Source organism: Euleptes europaea, chromosome 5 (assembly GCF_029931775.1).
Source record: "Euleptes europaea isolate rEulEur1 chromosome 5, rEulEur1.hap1, whole genome shotgun sequence".
Lineage (NCBI taxonomy): Eukaryota > Metazoa > Chordata > Lepidosauria > Squamata > Sphaerodactylidae > Euleptes > Euleptes europaea.
In genome coordinates this window covers 1,503,935-1,528,020 of record NC_079316.1, presented here as the reverse complement: position 1 = coordinate 1,528,020, position 24,086 = coordinate 1,503,935, and the positions used below count along the sequence as shown (strand labels likewise).

Here is a 24,086-nt window from a genome sequence, read left to right as displayed (position 1 = left end):
TTGGTAAAATGAGTACCCGGCTTGCTGGGGGTAAAGCATGCTCCAAAAAGGATGCTCATGAAGCCAGTCCATGTTTCAAAGTTCTTAACACTGGGGCATTCCCATCTAAGAACCTACGCGCATAACATACAAATGCATTTCCTACTGTGTGTCCACCCCCCCCCCAAACTGTGAATAGGCTTCATGTTCCCAACCACCTGTACCCACAATGAAAACCTCAATGTCATCACACACACCAATCTACATGTGAATGACACCTTTATCTTGACGTGGTACAGCTGCCACACATTTCAAAGGGACCTGCAGGAGGGCTTCCTGGTGGATTGTGCCTGTAATGTATGCAATGCAGTTAGTCACTGGTTTCCAGCACATTTAGGAAAATGTGTCTGGGTGGCAATGGCCCTTTCAAGCCAGTGGCTACACAGAAAAGAAAACATAGTAATGCAGAGTCTTGTTCAGAGTAAAGTTTCTCTGTTGCCTCTTTTTGCTTTCTTGGCCTCGTTCAGTGAGACTTATGACTCCGTGGAAAACTTGGATCTTCGAAAGATTCTGACTGTGCCAAAAGCCACAGAGGAGGACCTGAAGCGCAACTACACCTGCTATGCCCGCAACCCAAGGGGTGAAGAATACAGGCAAGCCATTGTGAAGTTGCAAGGTAAGGGGGACCCCAAGCAACTTGCCACAGATAAAGCCAGAAATACAGGGGAACAGTTGAGGAACTTGGCCAGAGAAATAATAGAAAAGGTGCAGAAAAGAGCAACCAAAATGATCAGGGGATTAGAGCAACTGCCCTATGAGGAGCTGTTAAAATGCTTAGGACTGTTTAGCTTGGAAAGAAGGAAGTTAAGGGGAGACATGACAGAGGTCTATAAAAATTATGCATGGTATGGAGAGAGTGGACAGGGAGCTTTTCTCCCTCTCTCATAATACTAGAACGCGAGATCATCTGCTGAAGCTGGAGGGTGAGAGATTCAAAACTGATGAAGTATTTCTTCACATGACACATAGTTTAATTGTGGAACTCCCTGCCCCAGGATGTGGTGATGGCTGCCAACTTGGAAGGCTTGAAGAGTGGAGTGGACATGTTCATGGAGGAGAGGGCTATTCATGACTACTAGTAAAAATGGATGCTAGTCATGATGCATACCTATTCTCTCCATGATCAGAGGCGCATGCCTATTATACTAGGTGCATTGGAACACAGGCAGGATAATACTGCTGCAGTCGTCTTGTTTGTGGGCTTCCTAGAGGCACCTGGTTGGCCACTGTGTGAACAGACTGCTGGACCTGTTGGCCACTCTGTGAACAGACTGCTGGACTTGATGGGCCTTGGTCAGGACTTGATGGACCTTGGTCCAGCAGGGCTTTTCTTATGTTCTTATGAACTTGTACAAGAGAGAGAGTCTACATAAAAGTGAGGGTGTACTATTGCCCTCCTGATCAAAACAGTGGGGCAGATCTCAAGATGGAGAGAGAAATAAAGGAGGTGACTAAAGTGGAAAATGGTGTAATATTGAGTGACTTCAGCTACCCTCACGTTGATTGGGCAAATATGTGCTTGAGTCCTGCCACCGAAACAAGCTTTCTAGACATGATAAAATGACTGTTCATAGGAGCAGTGGGTCACAGAGCCAGCTAGAGGAAGAATGTCCCTTTCTTGGTTTTGTCCCCAGTTCCAGTTCCGAGATACACCGTGGAGCTGGCTTGTGGTTTGGGAGCAACCGTCTTTCTCGTGGTCATCCTGACTGTGGTCTACCACGTTTACTGGCTGGAGATGGTTCTCTTCTACCGAGCTCACTTTGGGACGGATGAAACCATTCTAGGTGAGGTGACTGGAGCCACTGCCTGCCCGGCCTTGCAGTGTTGGCCTCCTTAGGCAACTGCTTTAAAACTGTTAAATTTTCCATCTCTTTTGCTGCTGGGGAAGGTGTGTAGGGCAGGCAAAATGGAAACGGTTTCGTATTCTCTTCCTTAAGTATTGCTAACTGCTCCATTTTATTCATATATTTAAACCATTTATTAGCCACCTTTCTACCTCGTGGCAGTGAAGGTTGCTTACAATATGAATAAAAACATTCAGAGAAGACAGGAGTCCCTGGAAAAGACCATCATGCTAGGAAAAGTTGAAGGCAGCAGGAAAAGAGGAAGACCCAACAAGAGATGGATTGACTCTATAAAGGAAGCCACAACCCTCAATTTGCAAGATCTGAGCAAGGCTGCCAAAGATAGGACATTTTGGATGACGTTGATTCATAGGGTCGCCACGAGTCGGAAGCAACTTGACGGCACTTCACACAAACTTAACACACACATGAAAGACTCTAAATTAAAAACTCCAGTTAGGACTGCCAATAAATAAAAAGTAAATGAGTAATATGCAGTCCTAAATAAAACTGACGTCAGCTGCCTCCTAAAGATCGAGAGTGAGGGGGCCGGGCGCACCTCCTTGGGGAGGTTGTTCCATAATTCTGGGGCTACCACTGAAAAGGCTCACTGTACTGTACCCGCTAAACAAGCTTCATTGGTTGATGGGAAAGTTCAGAGGGCCTCTCCCTGTGAACTTAATCCCCTGGCAGGATCATATGGGAGAAGACGGTCCTTCAAATATCCCAGTCTCAAGGTTTGTAGGGCAGTAAAAGGACAAAACCAACACCTTGAACTGGGCTCGGCAGCAGACAGACAGCCTATAAATCTTTTGTATCAGGGAAGGTCTCCTTGTGCTGGAGAAAGGAATCACTGTTAGCAGACTAGATCCACCAGATCTGAGCCTAGACCTCCTCCGCTCATCCTGGCCCCTCGGATGTGAAAAATATCACACAGCCCTTTGAGGTGTGTTCCTTCTGTCCAGCGCCTTAACTGTTAGAACTGCCTGCTCGGGCCTCCCTGAAATGGGATGGGTGAGAAATCCTAGTGGAGTAAATTCCCCCCAAGTTTCTTCTTGGAGTGAATAAGAAGCCATGCATGGGAGAGGGTCTGGGGGACAGAGTCATGCACAAAGGGGGCTTGTAGGGTGGTCCCTGGATGCTCAGAGGTTGCCTCTATCCTGGCGCAGCTTCTGAAACTGCTTTTAATAGCTAAATGCTGCTGCGTTGCTTTTTTTTAAAAAATTGCTATTTTGTGGTGGTGTACTTTCAATTATGTTTTTTCTTATCTATGTTGGGAGACCTGCGACTTGTAGGTCCCTCTGCCCAAAGCCACCTGGAGAAGTGCCTCGCATTAAATTCTGCCGTTAAAGTAACATCTGCAGTTTAAAAGATAGTGCTGTAAAATACAATACATTTGCGCATGTTAATGATGAATAGTCTTGACCTTAACTAGGGCAGAGAAAGCGGAAGCCGACATAATCGTCTACCCTCCTGTCGCAGCAAAATTGGAGAGTGCGGAACGCCCCGCGCTTTGGCCGTTCATCTTCCCACCTCTCCAGGTTCCATTTCTCTCCCACATCGGCCAAATGCCTTCCTCCAGGCTGAAAGTTTTCAATTTAAGGCCGCGGGGTTGCCCCAGCAATCAGACAGCCTTTGCTGGCCTTTCCTGTAGAGTCCCAAAGGCCTCCATACCTCTTTGGCAAGCGCAAAGTTTCTCGCTGCACCTGTTACAGAGTTCCTTTTGGCATCCCCGGGCAGGAGACGGACCCGCAAAGTGCGGAATGCATTGTTTGCTTAATGCTCCATCATACAACCAGCAAGCGGGGGCAGCCACTGGGGGAGAACCAAATGTACTTGCCTAACTTCAGTGTGTTCTAGCTTTTTTTTTTTTTTAATTGTTATTCTTCTCTGTGGTTCTCTCCAACTGGGGCCGTCAGACGGGAAGGAGTTTGACATTTATGTGTCCTACGCGAGGAACGCTGAGGAGGAAGAGTTTGTGCTTCTGACGCTACGAGGAGTCCTGGAGAACGAGTTTGGCTACAAGCTGTGCATCTTTGACAGAGACAGTCTCCCCGGCGGAAGTGAGTATCTCGAGCAGGTGGTGGCAGCAGCAGCCGCGGCCCTCCGTTCTCTAATGCGCCTGCGCATAGTGCACACACACACACACCTACCTGTCTGGCCTCTGTGGGGAATGGCCCAGGGTCAGTTCATAGCAAGGCGCTTTGGTTTAATCAGAAAGCCATCGCTGGCATTCTTTAGACACCCCCTTTTCTTTCCAGGGGCAGATATTTTGGCTGCCCGCAGGTTTGAACTGCATGCTGCCATATTGTTGGACTACTTGAAAGCTAAAATTATTCCAAGAGGTTTGCGCTTGCTTAAAGTTCCTACCATGTTTAGAGAAAACATGGTCTTTAAAGATAAGTGGGTAGCAGATTTATTTGGTGGCAGGAAGTTTTGTGGGGAAAAGCTGTGGTTCAGTGGCAGAGCCTCTGCTTGGCATGCAGAAGGTCCCAGGTTCAATCCCTGGCGTCTCCAGTTAAAGGGACTAGGCAAGTAGGTGATGTGAAAGACCCTCTGCCTGAGTCCGTGGAGAGCCACTGCCAGTCAGAGTAGACAATACTGACTTTGATGGACCAAGGGTCTGATTCAGTATAAGGCAGCTTCATGTGTTCATGTGTGTTCAATACAGAGCATCTCACTGCTGTGACCCTTTGGTCACCCTTCGGCCTCTGGACATGCCCAGGTCTTACGGACCTGTGGGCAGAGGAGGAAAATACTCAGCCAGATTTTCCTCAGCTGCCACTCATTAGCTAGCGGGGGGGGGTCTTCTTTGCTTCCTCCCTGTCAGGAATGTCTGTAGGTATGGCCAGGCCTGTGAGCAGAGGCAACAGCCCTGTTTCCACTCAGATTCGCCCATGTGCAGGTTGGTGGACAACAGCAGGCCGGGGGAAGAGCTAAGGATGGAGAGGGGGATTGGATTTAGATGTCGGACACTTCGACTCTCCGTGCTTTGCTCTAGTTCTGATACAGCCTCGGGCTTGAGACACGCTGTGAGCGCTTCTGTTTTGTGCTCAGGAGCAACTGCAGTAAAAATGGCATCTGTTTGCCCGGCAGGTCTTCTTGACTTGTACAGCTCGAGCCAGAACGATTGACGCGCAGATCCAAATTTAACTTCTCTCTTCCTATCTGACACTGCTTTGGGAGTGGGGGGGGGGTGGATTTTCTTCCTACAGTTTTCCTGGATTTTCTTCCTACAGTCTTCAGAATAAAATGGCATATTTTAGTTGTCTGAACTTAAGTTAACACAAGAGTCAGCAAACTTTCTATAGTTTCAGGGGGGTAGTTGTGTTGGTCTGCAGTAGAAGAGCTGGATTCAAGTCCAGCAGCTCCTAAGAGACCAACAAGATTTTCAGGGTATAAACTTTAGAGAGTCAAAGCTCTGACATATCTGAGTAGGGGAAGACTGTGGCTCAGTGGTAGAGAGTCTGCTTGGCGTGCAAAGGGTCCCAGGTTCAATCCCCAGCATCTCCAGTTTAAAGGATGAGGCAGTAGGTGATATGAAATACCTCTCTCAGAGATCCTGGAGAGCTGCTGCCAGTTTGAGTAGACAATATTGCCCTTGATGGACCAAGGGTCTAATTCAGTCTCGCAGCTTCATGTGTTCATGTGGTTTGAGTCTTGAAAGCTTAGACCTCGAAAGTCTTGTTGGTCTCTAAGGTGCTACTGGAATCCAGCTGTGCAGACTTTCAAGTTTCACTGGATTCTTTCTCAGACAATTCATTGCAACTGGAAAACTTGCCTGCTTGTCCACTGAGATAAATTAATCTATAAAGCAAATAATTATAACTTCGTTGGTTCTTGTAGGTTATCCGGGGTGTGTGACCTTGGTCTTGGTATTTTCTTTCCTTACGTTTCGCCAGCAGCTGTGGCAGGCATCTTATAACTTCCTTTGCATCTTTTCTCCTCTGGGACATTGCAGCCAATGTCTACTGAACTGTTAATATCTACATTAGTTAGCATGCAGATTTGTTTTACACACACACACATCCCCCCCATCTTCCCCAAATCCTTTTAATAAATAATGCAGATTGTGACTTAGAATCATAGAATGATAGAGTTGGAAGGGACCACCAGGGCCATCAAGTCCAACCCCCTGCACAATGCAGGAAACAGACTTGGGACAGAGGAGAGTGGTTTGTGATCTTTTAGTGGCTGGAGCGCTACAAGGATCGTGGGGGAAGTGATTTCCGGGCTCAGAGGGGTTCTTTCTCCTTCTGTTGAACAAAATAACTTTTTGAGGGTTCTTCTTCTCCCCAGGCCTCCACAGTCATGCGGACCAGAGTCACGCTCCTAGCACAATCAAAAGAGTTTCTATCTAGACATTAGGAAGAATTTTCTTACAGTTGAAGCGGTTCCTCAGTGGGAGGTGGTAAGCTCTCCTTCCCTGGAGGTTTTTAAACAGAGGCTAGATGGCCATCTGTCAGCAATGCTGATTCTATGACCTTAGGCAGATCATGAGAGGGAGGCCATCTTGGCCATCTTCTGGGCATGGAGTAGGGGTCTCTGGGAGTGTGGGGGGGAGGTAGTTGTGCGTTTCCTGCACTGTGCTGAGGGTTGGACTAGATGTCCCTGGTGGTCCCTTCCAACTCTATGATTCTATGAAAGGGCAGTGTTGGGTCATCAAGCCAATTGCACATGGGATGGGGAACAAACATCTAGATCGGCATTTAGACTTCTGTGTGGTGAAGTGTGTGCAGCACACAGCAATGAATCAGCTCTAGCTTCTCTGCTGTGACGGAGATGCGCCCTCAGTTTCAGAGGTCAGCTTCTGGGAATGGGGAAACATCGTGCAGGGGAGAAAAGGGACCTCGCTTACCCCTGCCAGCCAAGTAGCCGGGGTGGGGCGGGGCTCCAGAGCGGTATTTGATGGCTGCTGCTGTCATGACCTTGTGACTTCGGGGGCCCTGCGCCACGCTGAGCAGGAGACGTGGGGAACCCGGCCACGGGTGGTTTTCGTTGCGTGTGCCTCATCTTCTGGGTTTAGTCACAGATGCCTGTTAACAGACGGGAGCTGCCTCCCTGTGCTTTTGCCGGGTTCCTTCTGTTCCGCTGCTATTTTAGAGGCCCTGAAAAAACAGACGGGTTTTGCTCTGTCCTCAGGCGCCTCGAACGGATCCCTGGCTGTGACGTCCCCCCCTCCAACCTAGCTTGGAGGCCTGTCCTTAACTCTGAGGTGCATCTTGGTGGCTGAGAAATCCCCCCACCCCATTTCAATGTATTTTGGCCATGGTGGCGAGATAGAGGGAGGGGATACTTATAACAGGGGATCATAGAATCATAGAGCTGGAAGGGACCACCAGGGTCATCTAGTCCAACCCCCTGCACAATGCAGGAAATTCACAACTACCTCCTTCACACAGTCTTTACAGTCGAATCACCCCCCCCCCCAAATTAGGAAATCCTTCATGCTCTCCTACCTGCCTAGTTTCCCCGCCCCTTTATATCCTTCCTTAAGAAGAAGAAGAGTTGGTTTTTTTATGCCGACTTTCTCTACCACTTAAAGGAGAATCAAACCGGGTTCCCTTCCCCTCCCCACAACAGACACCCTGTGAGGTGGGCGAGGCTGAAAGAGCTCTAAGAGAACTGTGACTAGCCCAAGGTCACCCAGCTGGCTTCATGTGGAGGAGCGGGGAAAGAAATCCAGTTCACCAGATTAGCCTCCACCACTCATGTGGAGGAGTGGGGAATCAAACCAGGTTCTCCAGATCAGAGTCCACCACTCCAAATCACAGCTCTTTAACCACTACACCACACTGGCTCTTAAGCGCCAATAGATCTTTGCATCAAGCTTGCTATGGATTTTTCTCCTAGAAAGTGAGCCCAGCCCTTTAGAGTATTTTTGGCAAATTTAGTTTGCTTTGCGTGCGGTTTCTGTGACAGGTGGGTTGTCTAGAGCATCCCCGACAAGTGCTTGTCCAGCCGTTGCTTAAAGACTGCCAGTGAGGGGGAGCTCAACACCTCCCTAGGCAGCCGATTCCACTGTCAAACAACTCTTACTGTCAAAAACGTTTTCCTAATATCCAGCCGGTACCTTTCCGCCCGCAGTTTAAACCCATTATTACAAGTCCTATCCTCTGCTGCCAACAGCAGAGGTTCTGATCTGGAGAACCAAGTTTGATTCTCCACTCCTCCACATGAGCTGCGGAGGCTAATCTGGTGAATTGGATTTGTTTCCCCACTCCTATGCATGAAGGAGTTAGGTGACCTTGGGCTAGTCACACTCTCTCAGCCCCACCTATCTCACAGGGTGTGTGTTGTGGGGAGGGGAAGGGAAGGTGATTGTAAGCTGGTTTGAGTCTCCCTTAAGTTGTAGAGAAAGTCGGCATATAAAAACCAACTCTTCTTCTTCTCCTCCTTTCTCCTCTTTCTGCAGCTATAGAGTCCATTCTGCAAAGTCCATCCTGTTCTCTGTAGTCTGGAGATTGGTTGTAATTCCTGGAGTTCCCCAGGCCCTGCCTAGAGGCTGGTGACCCTTCCTGAGAGCCAGCAGCACCAACTTTTGTAGATTTCAGATCAGGAAGGAAAAACAAACCCTGAATGCTGCTTAGTTCTGGGGGCTTTCCCAAGCCCTGTCTGTGAACGCCGATTGCAGAGGGTCGCACTCCTGTGTAGCGGCCGTGCCTTCCGGGTCTTCTTCTGCCTGCCTGGCCAAGCAGAGCTCCCAGCCCCGTGGCAGTGAAGCGGTCTCTTTCCAAGTGGGCTGCCGCCTGTGCTTCCATTTGCAAGCCCAAGTGGGCTAATCTGCTTCCAAGGGAAGCATGGCAAGGCATGAAATTGCTGTCAGCGCCTGTCTGCTTTCCTGACGAGCGTCAGTCTCTTTTTCCCAGGGAGAGGATTAAGCAGCGGGAACATCCTGCATTTTCCACCGACAGGGCCAGAGCCAAGGAGTTCGGTGAAGCCACCCCCGCCTCCCCGTTCCCTTCCCTTCCATTTAGGAGGATCATTTTCCCTGTTGAGCAACTGTGGGTTCCCCTCTCACAGGGAACAGAGCTCTAAGGCAGCCCTTCAGAGAAGCTTTGCATTCATTAGCTGCCTGCCGAGAGCAGGGCCATAATTTGTGGGGGGGGGGGGGGAGAAGAAAAGTTGGTTTTTATATGCGGACTTTGGCCATGTATGCATGGGAGGTTTTGCCTTAGATTTGCCATTCCCTAGATGCATATTTTCCTCATCCGAATTCTCAAAACTCTGCATGGGGGCTTATTTTTGAGAATTCAGACGGGGAAAATGTGTATCCAGAGAGCAGCAAATCCAAGGCAAAACCTCCCATTCATAAATGGCCTTTCTCTACCACTTAAGGGAGACTCAGACCAGCTTACAATCGCCTTCCCTTCCCCTCCCCACAACAGACACCCTGTGAGGTAGGTGAGGCTGAGAGAGCTCTTAACAGAACTGTGACTGGCCCAAGGTCACCCAGCTGGCTTCGTGGGGAGGAGTGGGGAAACCAACCCAGTTCACCAGATTAGTGTCCGCTGCTCATGTGGAGGAGTGGGGAATCAAACCCGGTTCTCCGGATCAGAGTCCACTGCTCCAAACCACCACTCTTAACCACTACACCACGCTGGATGGGTGTAGTGTAGCCAAGGAGGGCAGCCGCCACCCCTGTGGCATGCAGAGATGACGGCAGAACTGCTTCTACCGGTAGGTGCCTCTGTGCCGGGTAGGCGAGGCAGTTCTGCCACCCTCTCTGCATGCCACAAGGGCGCCTTCTCACCTCCTTGCACCACCACCACCCCTAGTTACGGCCTTGGTGGAGAGTCCGCCTCCTGCGTTCAGATGACTAAATTCTGACTTCAGCATGGTGTTTTGGCAAGATTCTCACCTGTGCCGGTGCTTCTGTGGGGGAATGGCAGCTTCGATGCCTTTGTGCAAAGCAGGGTTGCCAGCTCTTGGTGGGGTCTGGGGAGGGACCTATAATGCCATGGATTCCACCTTCTAAAGATAAAGGTAGTCCCCCGTGCAAGCACTGGGTCATTCCTGACCCACAGGGTGACATAACATCACGCTTGCAAGGCAGACTCTGTTTACGGGGTGGTTTGCCATTGCCTCCCCCAGTCATCTTCCCTTTACCCCCAGCAAGCTGGGTACACATTTTACTGACCTCGGAAGGATGGAAAGCTGAGTCAACCTTCAGCCGGCTACCTGAACCCAACTTCTGTTAGGATCGAACTCAGGTCATGAGCAGAGCTTGGACTGCAGTACTGCAGTCTACCTTCTAAGGAAACTTTTATCCAGGGGAACTGGTCTCTGTCGTCTGGAAACCAGTTGTACTACCAGGACATCTCCAGCTACCCCCTGGAGGTTGGCAACCCTAGTGCAAAGCTTCTGAGCCTATAAAGAAGCCCCCTCCCCCCATTTTGGTACAGGAAGCTAGGCTGCAGGTTTGGTCCTTGCCAGGCGTAAATTTGCCCCCTGTGAAAACCCTCCATCTTGTAGATTGGGGTGTACAACTCGGATCCTGTAGATCTCGTTCACAAAACGGTGGCAGAGACTCTGGGTTCAGCAAAAAGCTCCCTGAGCCAGATAAAAGCACCACCATTACCAACCCAATATATGCTTAGTCCTCGGCTCTTGGTTTGCAGCTGAGCGGGCAGAATCATTGCTCAAACAGTTGTGAAGAGTAGGTCATATCAGAGCTCGGTGAGATTCTTCCTCCCCACTCCCACTGAAAATCTGTTCCATTTCTATAATCCAAGGGAAAATGAATAATTAAACACTTGCTTTAGAGCAGTACCGAAGTGTGCAGTTATTTCACTTCAATGCAAGGCGGCTCATAGTTTGGGCCACTCAGAGGACCAAGCGACATGCCCCAAGGAGATCCGTGCACCCTCCCGCATCTCCCCCCTGCCCCACCCCTGGAAAGTGTCGTTGTAAAAATAGGATAGCATTTCCCCACCCTTTGCAAGCAGCAGCCAACGAAGCTGAGTGGAAATGCTAATAAAATAATGTCAAACTGTGCCTTTTTTCACCTGCGGATTACGGGGGAAATGCAGATTGGCAGCACCCACCCATTCCCTGCTGTAGTTTTGGCTTGAAGTTCTTGCATCTTCTCCCATGCTGGTGGCGGTATGCAGATAAACCCCTTAGGGATATGGGGATGGGAGGGCTTTGGGCATCGAGGCCTTAAACCGAGGGTCCCTAACATTTTGAGCCTGTGGGTCCTTTTGGAATTTGGCACAGAGTGGTGGGCGAAACCACAAACAAAAATGGCCGCTGAAAGAGGCGGAGTCAGCCGCACAGAATATTAGAGAGTGGGGTTAGACATAACTCCAATGGCAACTCTTCAAAATTTCAAGCAGAAGCTCTGTTTAACAGGACGCCTTTTAAAAATGAACATAATTAAAAATAAATTTCCTTGCATAAATACATGGTAATTCAGCGAAGATCCTTGTGCTGTGGTGGCAGCTGCTTCCTAAGCAACATTTTTTTAGAAAAAAACTGCTCCGCCAGTCAGAAGCCCCCCTGGGCAAAAGCCCCATCTGTCCCTGCCCGCTTCCTAAAAACACTTCAGTAGGCACTAGGAAAGGTGTCGGTGGGCACCAGGGCACCCACAGGCACCATGTTGGAGACACCTGCCTTAAACCAACCACTGTGAATTAAACCAACCTGTATGGCCTTTACAACCACCACCCCAGAATCTTCAGCCAGCATGGTGCAGTGGTTAGGAGCGGTGGTTTGGGGCAGTGGAATCTGTTCTGGAGAACCGGGTTTGATTCCCCACTCCTCCACATGAGTGGCGGAGGCTAATCTGGTGAACTGGACTTGCTTCCCCACTCCTACACACGAAGCCAGCTGGGTGACCTTGTGCAAGTCACAGCTCTCTTAGAGCTCTCTTAGAGCTCTCTTGGCCTCACCTACCTCACAGGGTGTTTGCTGTGGGGAGGGAAGGGAAGGTGTTTGTAAGCCGTTTTGATTCTCCCTTAAGTGGTAGAGAAAGTCAGCATATAAAAACCAACTCTTCTTCTTCTTCAAGGGCAATGCAGATTCTGCTTTCAGTATAAATTATAAAGATAAAGCAAAACTGGCATTTTCTTCATGTTGCATAGCTAATTCTGTTTTCTGTATTTTTTTCCTTGTAATTTTTTTGTGGGGGCAGAGATTGGCAAGGACGAGGGACAGGTCTGGTCAGTTGGGCAATTTACTCATTCTTAGTATCTATTGACTTTATAACTTTTTTGTGTGGTGCAGAGTCGCTTACAGTTCACCTGTTAAAACTGTAACGCGCCGAGTAAAAACGATTGTTAAAAACACAGAAGTCCCCAGGTCTGCAGCTCCCAGCTTCCCTTGGGAAACGGTCTCATAGAATCATAGAGTTGGAAGGGACCACCAGGGTCATCTAGTCTGACCCCCTGCACAATGCAGGAAATTCACAACTACCTCCCCCCCACACCCCCAGTTACCCCTACTCCATGCCCAGAAGATGGCCAAGGTGCCCTCCCTCTCATGAACTGCCTCTCACAATCTGCCTAAGTTCACACAATCAGCATTGCTGACAGATGGCCATCTAGCCTCTGCTTAAAAACCTCCAGGGAAGGAGAGCTCACCACCTCCCGAGGAAGCCTGTTCCACTGAGGAACCGCTCTAACTGTTAGAAAATTCTTCCTAATGTCTAGACGGAAACTCTTTTGATTTAATTTCAACCCGTTGGTTCTGCTCCGACCTTCTGGGGCAACAGAAAAGAACCCGGCACCCTCCTCAATATGACAGCCCCTCAAGTACTTGAAGATGGTTATCATATCCCCTCTCAGTCTTCTCCTCTTCAGGCTAAACATACCCAGCTCCTTCTGCTTTTCTCCATAGGAGTTGGTCTCCAGATCCCTCACCATCTTTGTTGCCCTCCTCTGGACACGTTCCAGCTTGTCTACACAGCACTTTCCAAAACTCTCCAAAAAGGACACACGTGTGCCGTTGTCCTCAGGAAGCCCATTCCACAGAGTGGGAGCCACTGTCAAATGGAGCAGCCCCCAGTGGTTGCAAAACATGCATCCCAGGGTTGGGGTGGAATAAAAAAGGACAACCAGGAGCGTGTAGCTGGAACATGGGGACATATGGAGCGAGACCGTCCTTCAGATTCATTAGTCATCTTTCCAGATTTACCCAAGGCAACTCTCCAAAACTGAGCACAAACCCACACAATTCAGCAAGATCGATCCCCAGATACAAACCACCCCCTGCGTGCCTTGCTCAATGCAGTACATAAGCACATGGCGATGCCTTTGTGGATTTGCTGGGATGAATCTCTTGATGTGTTCTTCCCCCCCCCCCATTCACATCTGTATGACTAAATCCCAGCAACTGCACTTGGACAGGGACTAACGGCATTAACCATTTCAGATAAGAATAACCCTAAAAATACACTGAGACAGCCATCTGTTTTTTCCAAGAAAATTTCAGGATGCGCTGTCAATCTCTGGGGGCAGTTTTCTTTAGGACTGCATTTGACTGCTGTAGTTTTTATTTATTGGCAGTCCTAATTGGAGTTTTTAAACTGTGGTTTTATCATTGTTGTTTCATTTATGTTGTTTTGATGGTGTTTTTATAATCGTTTTACTTAAATCGCAAGACACCTTGAGTTCCTCAAGGGAGAAAGGAGGCTAATAAGTGTTTTAAATAAAATAAAATAAAAATGTTGTGCTCTAAAGAGGCTGGGCGGCAGAGTCAAACCCTCGACTGCCCTAGAGATGGTGAGAATAGGGGAATTAACAGCCACTGAACATCCACCAATGGTATTGATGCCCAATGGTTGAAGTTTTTGTGAAGGCCGTTCAGACCCCTGCAAGCCACAACAGAATAAAGCATGTTGGGGGGGGGGGGCACAGAGCAGTAGCCCCAGGAAGAAAAGGGAAAGTTTTGCTGGGCACCCCGTAGCAGAAATCTGTGGTGAGACCCCACTTGGAATACTGTGTACAGTGTTGGTTACCACACCAGAAAAAGGATATTGCAGAGCTTGAGAAGGTGCAGAAAAGAGCAACCAAAATGATCAGGGTACTAGAGCAGCTGCCCCTATGAGGAGTGGTTAAAACACTTTAGGCTGTTTAGCTTGGAAAAAAGGTGGTTGAGGGGAGACATGATAGAGATCTATACAATCATGCATGGTATGGAGAGAATGGACAGGGAGAAGCTTTTCTCCCTCTCTCATAATACCAGAAAGTGGGGTCATCTGCTGAAGCTGGAGGGGGAGATATTCAAAACAGATAAAAGGAAGTTTAGTTAAATTGTGGAACTCCCTGCCCCATGATTTGGTGATGGCTGTCAACTTGGAAGACTTGAAGAGGGGAGTGGCCATGTTCATGGAGGAGAGGGCTATCCATGGCTACTAGTAAAAATGGATACTAGTCATGATGCTCACCTGTTCTCTCCAGCATCAGAGGAGCATGCCTATTTTATTAGGTGCTGAGGAACACAGGCAGGATGCTGCTGCTGCAGTCGTCTTGTTTGTGGGCTTCCTAGAGGCACCTGGTTGGCCACTGTGTGAACAGGCTGCTGGACTTGATGGGCCTGGGTCTGATCCAGCAGGGCTTTTCTTGTGTTCTTGTTCTTAACCCACTGGGGGTCTTGCATGGTCCATCTTCAGGCCTGCACAATTTCCAGCAATCTTAAGGGCCAGGCACTTGAAATGTGAGAATCTATGGATGAAGTGCTCTGTGCCAGCTGTTTGGGTCGTCTTGCAGAGGCCTGCCCCTCCCTGGCGGTTTGAGGTCTGTGCCTCGACCTCCCCTAACCTGCTCGGTCTGTTTTCTCTCCCAGTTGTTACGGATGAGACCCTCAGCTTCATCCAGAGGAGCCGCCGCCTCTTGGTCGTGCTGAGCCCCAACTACGTGCTGCAGGGCACCCAGGCCCTGCTGGAGCTTAAGGCGGGCCTGGAGAACATGGCCTCCCGGGGCTCCATCAGGGTCATCCTGGTCCAGTACAAAGCCATCAAGAAGAGCAAGGTCAAGGAGCTCCGGCGGGCCAAGGCGGCTCTCAGCGTCATTAAGTGGAAAGGGGAGAAGTCCAGGTATCCCCAGGGAAGGTTCTGGAAGCAGCTGCTGGTGGAGATGCCTGTGAAGAGCAGGTCCAAGAACTCCTTGGGTGCACAAGATCTCTCCTACTCTTCCCTGGAAAAAATCTGAAAGGGGAGGGGGAGGATTGGGAGTCCGGAGCGGGAGGAAACGGCAGGCTAGTCGAGGATTTTGAGCATGGTGGAAAGGACCAGCCCCCTCTCCGGCGCTCGGTCTGAGCACCCCTTCCCAGGCCTTTAAAAGAACACAACACAGCCCTTGTATGCTTGCGTGTGCACAGGGCCCCTTTGTCGGCGAATGATCCACAAAGCCAGTGTGTTTCCCATCCAGCGAGGAAGCAGGAGGGATCAGGGGCCATGAGACGTCGGATCATTGCGGAGTTTGTGCATACCTGGAGGGCGGACGCTGCCGCCGTCCTCCTTTGTACTTGAGTCTTCAGGCCTCAACCATCGCTGGGGCATTTCTCTTCCTGATGGGCAGGTCGAGTCCTGCCCCAGATACCGTGGGGAGTCACCTTCTTTTGCTTCCAGCACCAGTCTTTGAAATGGGGACCGTTTTCCATTGCTGTTTCCCTCCAAATTAGTGGAGGTCGCTTGTTTGGAGGGACCATTTGTGTTAACTCAGAGGTACGGTGCTGAGTACTAGATCTGGGATCCATCTGTAGCAACCACACTGGAGGGGCACCACAGCCCTGAGCACAAGGGAGATTTATACAACTGCCTTTTCTTCAGGCTGCTCCCAGATCCTAAGTTTTTGTATTATTCTTGATTTCTACACACACACACACATCTCATGAGAAATTCCACAGTTCTGTTGTCACCCACCACATTAGTGGCGGACTCTAATCTGGTAAACAGGGTTTGATTCCCCATGCGATGGTAAGCCGGTTTGATTCTCTTTAAAAAGTAGAGAAAATTGGCATATAAAAACCAACTCTTCTTCTTCCTTCTTCAGGGGACCAACTCGAGGTTGCTGTTAGCCTGGCTCACCGCCTGGCTCTGCCCTGTCAAGCTGATCCTCATGCAAAGCTGGCCAGGATCCTAGCAGGTTTCCTCTGAGCAATGCTCTTCTGTGCCCCCCCCATCCTTTGCCCAAGCACAGTCTAAGGAGAGCTGCCGCAGTCGGCAAATTACCCTCCTGTGCTAAGACCTGAAAGGTTTTATCTCCCTTGACAGTCGCCTGCATTTTATTTCCCTTCTAGCCTATAAGTGGGCAACGCACACAGCGAGGTGATACATTTTTACTCTCACTTTCAGTATTATTTCTCAGGCCAGGGGAGTTTAAAATGTTCTGTCCAGGTTTGCAGGCAGCTCCCAGGGGCTCCACCCGACCGGCGGCGACCAGTGAGATCCCCCAGTCTGCTGTGACATTTTCAGCTTTCCAATGTTTGTCTTTGTTGCTTTATTTCCACCCCCCCACACACACACACACACTCCACAGCTATGGAATAGACCCCATAAGAAAGACACGGAGAGGCCGATTCCCTTCTCTGTTAGGATTCGCAGTGGAGTCGACAGCAGTGGAAGAATTAACGTCTACCAGGGAAGAGGCCGAAGTTCACTATTTTTCCAGAGGAACACAAGGAGCTCTGTGTGTGTGTATCTGTCCACGTAGTGTTTGTTTATGCTGCACTCGCTCAGAAGAGTTCAGGGCAACAGACGTGGCTCCCGCCTCTCTGCTTTCTCCTCACCACAACCCTGTAAGGCAGCCTCCCCTAGGCTGAGAGCAAGCAGTTAGTTGGGCCAAGATCATCCAGTCACTGTCATGGCGGAGTGGGGATTTGAATCCGGGTCTCCCAGATCTTGTTGTGATGCACTAACTGCTACCTGTACCAGTTGTCTGTAAATGGTCCAGGATAACCTGGGGTGCCTTGACTTGGAATTTATGGCTAGGGCTGGTACTGCAGGATAACAGCTCCCATTAGGTCATGTAAATAAGTTGGGTTTCCAAAGCTACCCAGGAATAGCCATCGCATGCATTATGCCCTTCTGAGTGTACTCAGAGATGCTTCGCACATATGCTCCCTCCCCCATGGTAAGTATGACATTGCCCTTCATTGGATGCAAAAAAGCACGCTAGTCTGGGCACCCCGAGTGTGCTGGTAAATCCAGGTGTCTCTCTGCTTAACATGTTAAATCAGGGGTGTCAAACATACGGCCCGCAGGCTGGATCTGGCCCCTTAAATGCTCTTATCAGGCCCGCAAATAGCTGAGGCAGCCACCCCTCCCCAGTCCCAATGTGGGTGGGTTCACCAGCTGCCACCCCCCAGCCCTGATCTGGGCTGACAAGCCCACTGTGTTCTTGCCAGCTGAGGCAGCCATCCCCCCCCTCCCCAGTCTGGGCTGGCGAGCCATGGCATGGCCCGACCAAGTGACATTGATGTCATATCCGGCCCTTGTAACAAATGAGTTCGACACCCCTGTGTTAAATGGTTTTAAGCTTCATTATGGAGCTGACATTTCAGTATAGTCGTTGGTGTGTTGGGACTGCCTGGGGGGCAGATCTCCACTCTGCCATGGAAGCTTGCTGGCAGACCCTGGGCCGGTCAGTCTCAGCATGATCAACCCATGGGGTTTCCATGAGGGAAAATGAAGGATGGAACACACACACACACACACACACACACTCCATTCTAAGCTCTTAGGAGGAAAGTGCACCAAAGTCTGAATGCAGTACCCAACCCAATACACACACACACACACCCAGTTTATGTGTTTTCTGGTGTGCATTATTGCATAGTGGCACACTGAAAGGGTGTGTGTGCGTGCACCTTCTGGCCAGCAGTGTGCAAGCATGCTCCTCGGATGCAGGGCTCAGCTTGTGCCTGTATCGGCCACCTAGCCTTGGGTTATGGTGCTCTGGTTTGCCCCGAAGAATTGGTGACCAAGTCTCCCAGGGGAAGGGGACACGCTGTGGAAGCCGAATCTGAGTGAGGGTTCCCTCGAGGTCGCCAGTTCCCATTTGCTTAATTCATTGGTCCATTTTTGTGTCTCCTGTATTTTTTTTATATCATTGCATTAAAAAGTGCCATTGTTGTTTTGTTTTGTTTTGCATTTCAATAAAGTGCTTATTTTGGTATTTTCTGTTGTTGTGTTTCAGTTCCTTCACCGTTTCCCCACGTGTGTGTTTATTTCAACCCCATTTTTCTATTCCCTCTGGCTGTGGTCACCCTCAGCCCCACCATGTGCAGGCTCTAAGGAAATCCAGTTTGTAAGCCATGAAGAGAAGCTCCGGTAGCCAAGAGGCTGCTTTGTACAATGATGAAGGTGGAGTGGCTGAATGGGGGGGGAATGCTTCAGCTTCCCCTCAGCAACTCTTCATATTGTCGGCCAGGGAAATCTCAGCTTTGTGGAGTAGATCACCCGGCATGGTGGGCTTTTAAGCATGGCTGTTTCCCTTGCATTCACCCCTCCCTTGCATTCACCAGGACAGAGAGCCCTCAATTCCACTCCCTGCCAAAGGAAAGGCCTTCTGGTCTCAGACTCTCAGAAGCATCCCGAGAGAGGGGTGACCAGAGCAACTCTTGCACTTTATGCAAGTGAATAAAGCTGCACATTGGAGGGGAAGGCAAAAGCCCCAACCCAAGGGCCCCTCACCAGTGGCAATGGCGGTCACTCGGGTGGAGTGCCAGCAAAGCCTCACGTGCCGCAGCGCAGTTTCATGTGAGGATGTAAAGATAACTCTGGGCTGCTGAAGTTTGTGTGACTACATGCAAAACGCCCCCCCCCCCCAACATCCCATGTAGTAAACTAGCTTGTCAGGGAACAGGCTAGCCCAGTCTGAGGTGCTTGTTTTCCATATGCGGGGATTTTCCCAATCACATGAGGTCCCACCTGAAGCCACACAGTTCAGTCCCAGGTGTTACAAGGGCAAGTAGTCAGGCTGCTTGTTGCTATCAAGACCTGGAGGGCAGAGACAGCTTACCGGTGGCCCTGCTGGCCCCCAACCCGTTCCTGCCCCTGGATACGGTGCCATTGTCTCTTGTTCATTTATTGGGCTGTTGACCTCTGACCTGGGATGCCGGAGCCGCTAGGCAATGCTGCCTCACCTTCGCTTGTCAATTTCCCCCTTTTCTTTTTTTTAATCACTATTTTTGACAAATTTCAGCCTAAAATTGTTGCAGTGCATAGTCTGAAAGGGAAATCTTGGGGTGGGTCTTGGCAAAATATCGTTGGGGTGGGGGGAGAATAGCCAGTCATGAGTCGGGGCAAGCTGTTTCCTTATGACTTAGTGGCTTTTCCAGGGAGCACCGGATTTGCAGAATAGGACACAACTCTTGTAGACGTTCTGGGTGAAGTGGGGCAGCACACGAGGGTCTCGTGTCCGGGGCTTCCCCTCCCTGCCCTGAACTGTGTCAGGATCCAAACCTTCACATTTTAAGAGAGATTTAGGCTGGTCCTAAAAATGGCCTCTCTGTGCCCATTAGTACAGATTCCCCTGCCCAGAGTTGAGGGCGTCACCAAACCTCTTTATTTCAACAGTAACTATAGTGAGCATTTTGGGGATGTTTGAAAATGCTCTGCATCATTTCCCCCCCAGAAATCTTTGCAACTGTCAGTATTTTTACCCCCTATTGCCAGTGGGAGGTGTGGAGCTGAGGCTAGGGTAAGAGAGGACAGGGTTGCGATTAAAACCAGGGAGTGAGTTTGCAAGATGTGAACAGGGGAGGCACTTCCCGGCTGCTCCTCTTCCCACCTGCCTGGAAAAAAATTTTAAATTAAAATATCTGTGGGAGTTGCAGACACACAGCTCCCTCCTAGCATGTCTGATAAGCAGGGTTGCCAACCCTAGGTTGGGAAATTCCTGGAGATTTGGGGGTGGAGCTTTGGGAGGGTGGGGTTTGGGGAGGGGAGGGACCTCTGCAGGGATGTGATGCCACAGAGTCCATCCTCCAAAGCAGCCGTTTTCTCCAATTGATCTCTGTGGTGTGGAGATCAATTGTAATTATGAGAGATCTCCAGGTCCCACATGGAGGGTGGTAACCCTACCAGTAAGGCTGAAAGCAGCAGATCCATGTATTCAAAGGCAAGCCTGCCCCAACGTCTAAAATGGGGTTGGGATGCCATTTAAAGTAACAAAGGAGTGCTGAGGTGGGGGTCCTGACCCCCCAACCCCTCTTTGCTCTTACACTTGCTGTCTGTCCGCATGCCACAGATGAGCCCAGCTTGAGAAATGCACCGGGGAGGAGGCTGGAGAGAAAGGGCGGGGGGGGGGGGGAGTCCAGGCCCCCCACCGCGCTTTCAGTCACCTGCACTTTAGACATGATCCAAGCAGACTCGCTTTTGAAGATGGGTCTCTGTACCATTCCCACATGCAGCTTTGGCCATGGTGAAAGAGGGCTTCTAACAACCATATAAGCAGTTCAAATTCTGCAGCGGCTCGGGATGATTTGCCGTAAGGAGCGGATCTGGAGTCCCTCATTCTGCCTCTGCTCCCTTTTTATCAGGGAAGGGGGGAGTTGTGGAGGAAGTCCCCATTCTGCCCGGCTCTGGGGGCCTCTGTGCGAAGAAAACACTGGCCCGGTGGGTCAGGGCAGGTGTTGGTTCAGCTCAAGCAGGCTTATCTGCCAGGCCTGGCTTGTTTTGCAAGCAGGACACCACCGGTATCCGATTGCAGGCCCGTCGTCTGAGTGGCACGGAGGCAGCTGGATTTGTGGGAAACTGTCTTTAGCTGCCCTGGACTGCAGGACATACCCACCTTGTGGGATTTGGAGAGGGGTTCTGCAAGTGGGTGGGCACGTAGGGTTTCCCGCTCTGGATTGGGAAATACCTAGAGATTGGGGAGGGGGTTACCTGAGTAGAGTAGGGTTTGGGGAGGGAGGGACCTCAGCTGGATAGAATGCCATAGTGCAGGGGTGTCAAACATATGGCCTGCGGGCCAGATCCGGCCCCTTGAGAGCTTTTATCTGGCCCATGAGCCCCCCACTCTCGATCTGGGCTGGAGAGGCATGGCCCAGCCTGACTAGGTGACATTTATGTCATATCTGGCCCTCATAACAAATGAGTAGGACACCCCTGTCATAGAGTCCAAAGCAGCCATTTCCTCCAGGGGGACTGATCTTTGCCGTCTGGAGATCAATTATAGAGGCAGGAGGTCTCCAGTCCCCACCTGGAGGTTGGCAACCCTAACCAAGGGTGAGATGGCTATCTCTAGGCAAAACGTTTTGGTAGAGAGGAAGATGGAAGCAGTTGAGAACCCACCAAGTACAGCAGTAGGAAAGGGTGCGACTGGGGAGCAAAGTTTCTGTGTCCTCAGCTGGTTGTGAGAATTAATTGGCAAGGCCTCACAAACAGGGTTGCCAACCTCCAGGTACTTTAGTACTGGGCTCACCAAACAAGATAAATAAATACACGAGCAAACTATGCAAACATATATTGTGAACGTTAACATCTACAAACAAGTGCAAACATCAAAGAGAATATATACAAGTGAATCCACAAGGGAGAATTCTCCAATTCTCCCTTGTGGATTCACTTGTATATATTCTCTTTGATGTTTGCACTTGTTTGTAGATGTTAACGTTCACAATATATGTTTGCATAGTTTGCTCGTGTATTTATTTATCTTGTTTGGTGAGCCCAGTACTAGAGTTTTCCTAACTATCCTGTTAGTACCAGTGCATATTTGCTTCATATTCACACAACCTCCAGGTACTAGCTGGAGATCAGCTATTACATCTCCAGCCAATAGAAATCAGTTCCCCTGGAGAACATGGCCATTTTGGCAATGGGACTCTATGGCATTGAAGTCCCTCCCCTCCCCAAACCCCGCCTTCCTCAGGCTCCGCCCCAAAAATCTCCCACTGGTGGCAAAGAGGGACCTGGCAACCCTAATGATACTAGGGGTCCATGATGTTCCATCCTATTCCACATGGCAGTTGCTAAATGACACAAAATCAGGACATATTTAAGGATGGTGCTGTCTCCCTCATTGACGATGCTGGGTCCAGTTTGGGTTGCCAACCTCCAGTCAGGACCTGAAGATCTCCTGCAATGGCAAATGCTCTCCAGACTACAGAGATCAGTTCCCCAGGAGAAAATGGCTACCTTGGAGGGCAGATTCTATATTATTATACCCCTCTGAGGTTCCTCTTCAGGTTCCACCCTCAAATCTATAGGATTTTCGCCATCCAAAGTTGGCAACCCTAGATAGGGTTTCCAACCTCGTTGGGGCTTGGAGAACACCCAGAATTAAAACTGATCTCCATACTACATAAATCAGTTCCCCCTTGAGAAAATGGCCACTCCGGTGGGTCAACTCTATGGCATTCTAACTGGCTGAGATCCCTCTCCTCCACAACCCCCACCTCAGGCTCCACCCCAAAATCTCCAGAATTTCCCAACCCAGAGTTGGTAACTTTCGGTAAAGAGAACAACAGCATGGCCTCCTTGGTGTGGGCCACTGGATTTGGTGGAATGACTCTGATCCTCTCCCTTCCCTGTTAGATATCACAGAAGCCATTTTTGACTTCATCCAGAGGAGCCGGAAGATGATTGTGGTGCTGAGTCCCGACTACCTGCTGGAGAAGAGCATCAGCATGCTGGAGTTCAAACTGGGCCTCCTTTGCCAGAACCACATTGCCACCAAACTCATCGTGGTGGAGTACCGGCCGCTCCTGCGGGCCCACCCCAGCATCCAGCAGCTGAAGGAGTCCGTGGCTTTCGTGGCATGGAAAGGAGAGAAGTCCAAAAGGCCCGGCTCCAAGTTCTGGAAGGCCTTGCGCCTCGCCCTGCCCCTGAGGAGCCTGAACACCACCAGCTCCGCCTGGAACGAAAGCTGCTCTTCCCACTCCGACATCAGCCTGGACCACGTCCAGAAGAAGAAGGGCCGGTTGAAAGGGCAGGCCAAAGAGCAGAGCTCCCGGCCGGGCATCCCTGTCCAAAGAGGGCTACCCCCCTTGCCCCGCGTCAAGGCCAAAGGCCACCCCAAGCCCTTCCTGGCTTGCAGGTGCTGTGTGGCGTCCTGCAATGGAAACCATAAACTCAGGAGCCAGAGCCATGGGGCGGGGAAACCCAAGTGGGAGGCGCAGCCCCGCAAGACCCTTGCTGGGGTGCCAAAGGGACCCCAGCGCCAGAGCAGCGCCCAGTGTCTGCCTGCAGCCTCACCCATGCCAGCCCTCGGTCTCCACCAATACTCAGACTTGTCCAACAACAACGACTTCTATGTTCTCTAGCCAACGGTTTGCAAATGCTCCTCCGCAGCCCCCAGACTGCAGAATGCAGGAGAGGAGCCCACCCCCCCAGGGCGGGTCGACACGGCTTCAGATACCAGCAGGATGCAACCCTGCTTTCTATGCAGAGCTGTGCAGGTGACTGATGTGGGGGGGAGATGTGGGGCCTCATGTGTCGGTCTGTTTTGTAGACCTCCAAGCAGGGTGAGGTTCTTAGGGCCTTCGGTACCTTTTCTTAAGCAGCTCCTGGAAAGTTAAGATTGGTTGAAGTAATGGAAGAGTTTTAACTGTTATTTTCAAGTGGTTCTTCAGGCATCTCTAACTCCACACGGAGAGGTATAAATACGTGATGGGAATCAGGAATTTTGCCAAGGGAGTACAGAAGAAGGCAGCCAAGATGATTTGGGGGTTGGAGCACCTTCCCAATGAGGACAGGCTGAAGAGTCTGAGACTTTTCAGTTTAGAAAAGAGACGACTAAGGGGGGACATGCTTTATAGTATATAGTTATGCACAGGGTGGAGAGAGTTGACACGGAGAATTTTTTCTCCCTTTCCCTAAATACTAGAACTCAAGGGCATCCAATGATGTTGATGGACAGTAGATTCAGGATGGACAAAGGAAATACTTCTTTACACAGTGAGTGATTAAAATGTGGAATTCGCCGCCACATGATGTAATGATGGCTATAGGCATGTGTGTGCGTGTGTTAAGTGCCGTCAAGTCGCTTCCGACTCGTGGCAACCCTATGAATGAAAGTCCTCCAAAGGGGTGGGGGGTGACACCAATTCAAGAAGGAGAGGTCTATCAGTGGCTATTAGCCCTGGTGACTAAAGGGAGCCTCCACATTGAGAGGGAACCTCCACATACCAGCACCAGAAGGCAACATCAGGGGAAGGACTCGGGTTCTATGCCCTGTCGTTGGACCTCCAGAGGGGCTGGTTGGCCACTGTGTAGACAGGTTGCTGGACTAGATGGACCCTCACTGGTCTGAT

The 24,086-nt window shown here is 50.2% G+C and overlaps 1 protein-coding gene across 1 annotated transcript in view; it reads left to right on the top strand.

Moving 5' to 3' along the window:
• The window catches only part of IL1RAP (interleukin 1 receptor accessory protein), a 44,298-nt gene extending 21,202 nt beyond the window's left edge, over nt 1–23,096 (top strand). Inside the window, exons 6-9 of the mRNA XM_056850086.1 lie at nt 507–655; nt 1,674–1,823; nt 3,803–3,946; nt 22,369–23,096. Of these exons, the coding sequence (XP_056706064.1) occupies nt 507–655; nt 1,674–1,823; nt 3,803–3,946; nt 22,369–23,096 (1,171 nt within the window). The remainder of the gene's footprint in view (nt 1–506; nt 656–1,673; nt 1,824–3,802; nt 3,947–22,368) is intronic.
• The last annotated feature ends 990 nt before the right edge of the window (nt 23,097–24,086 follow it).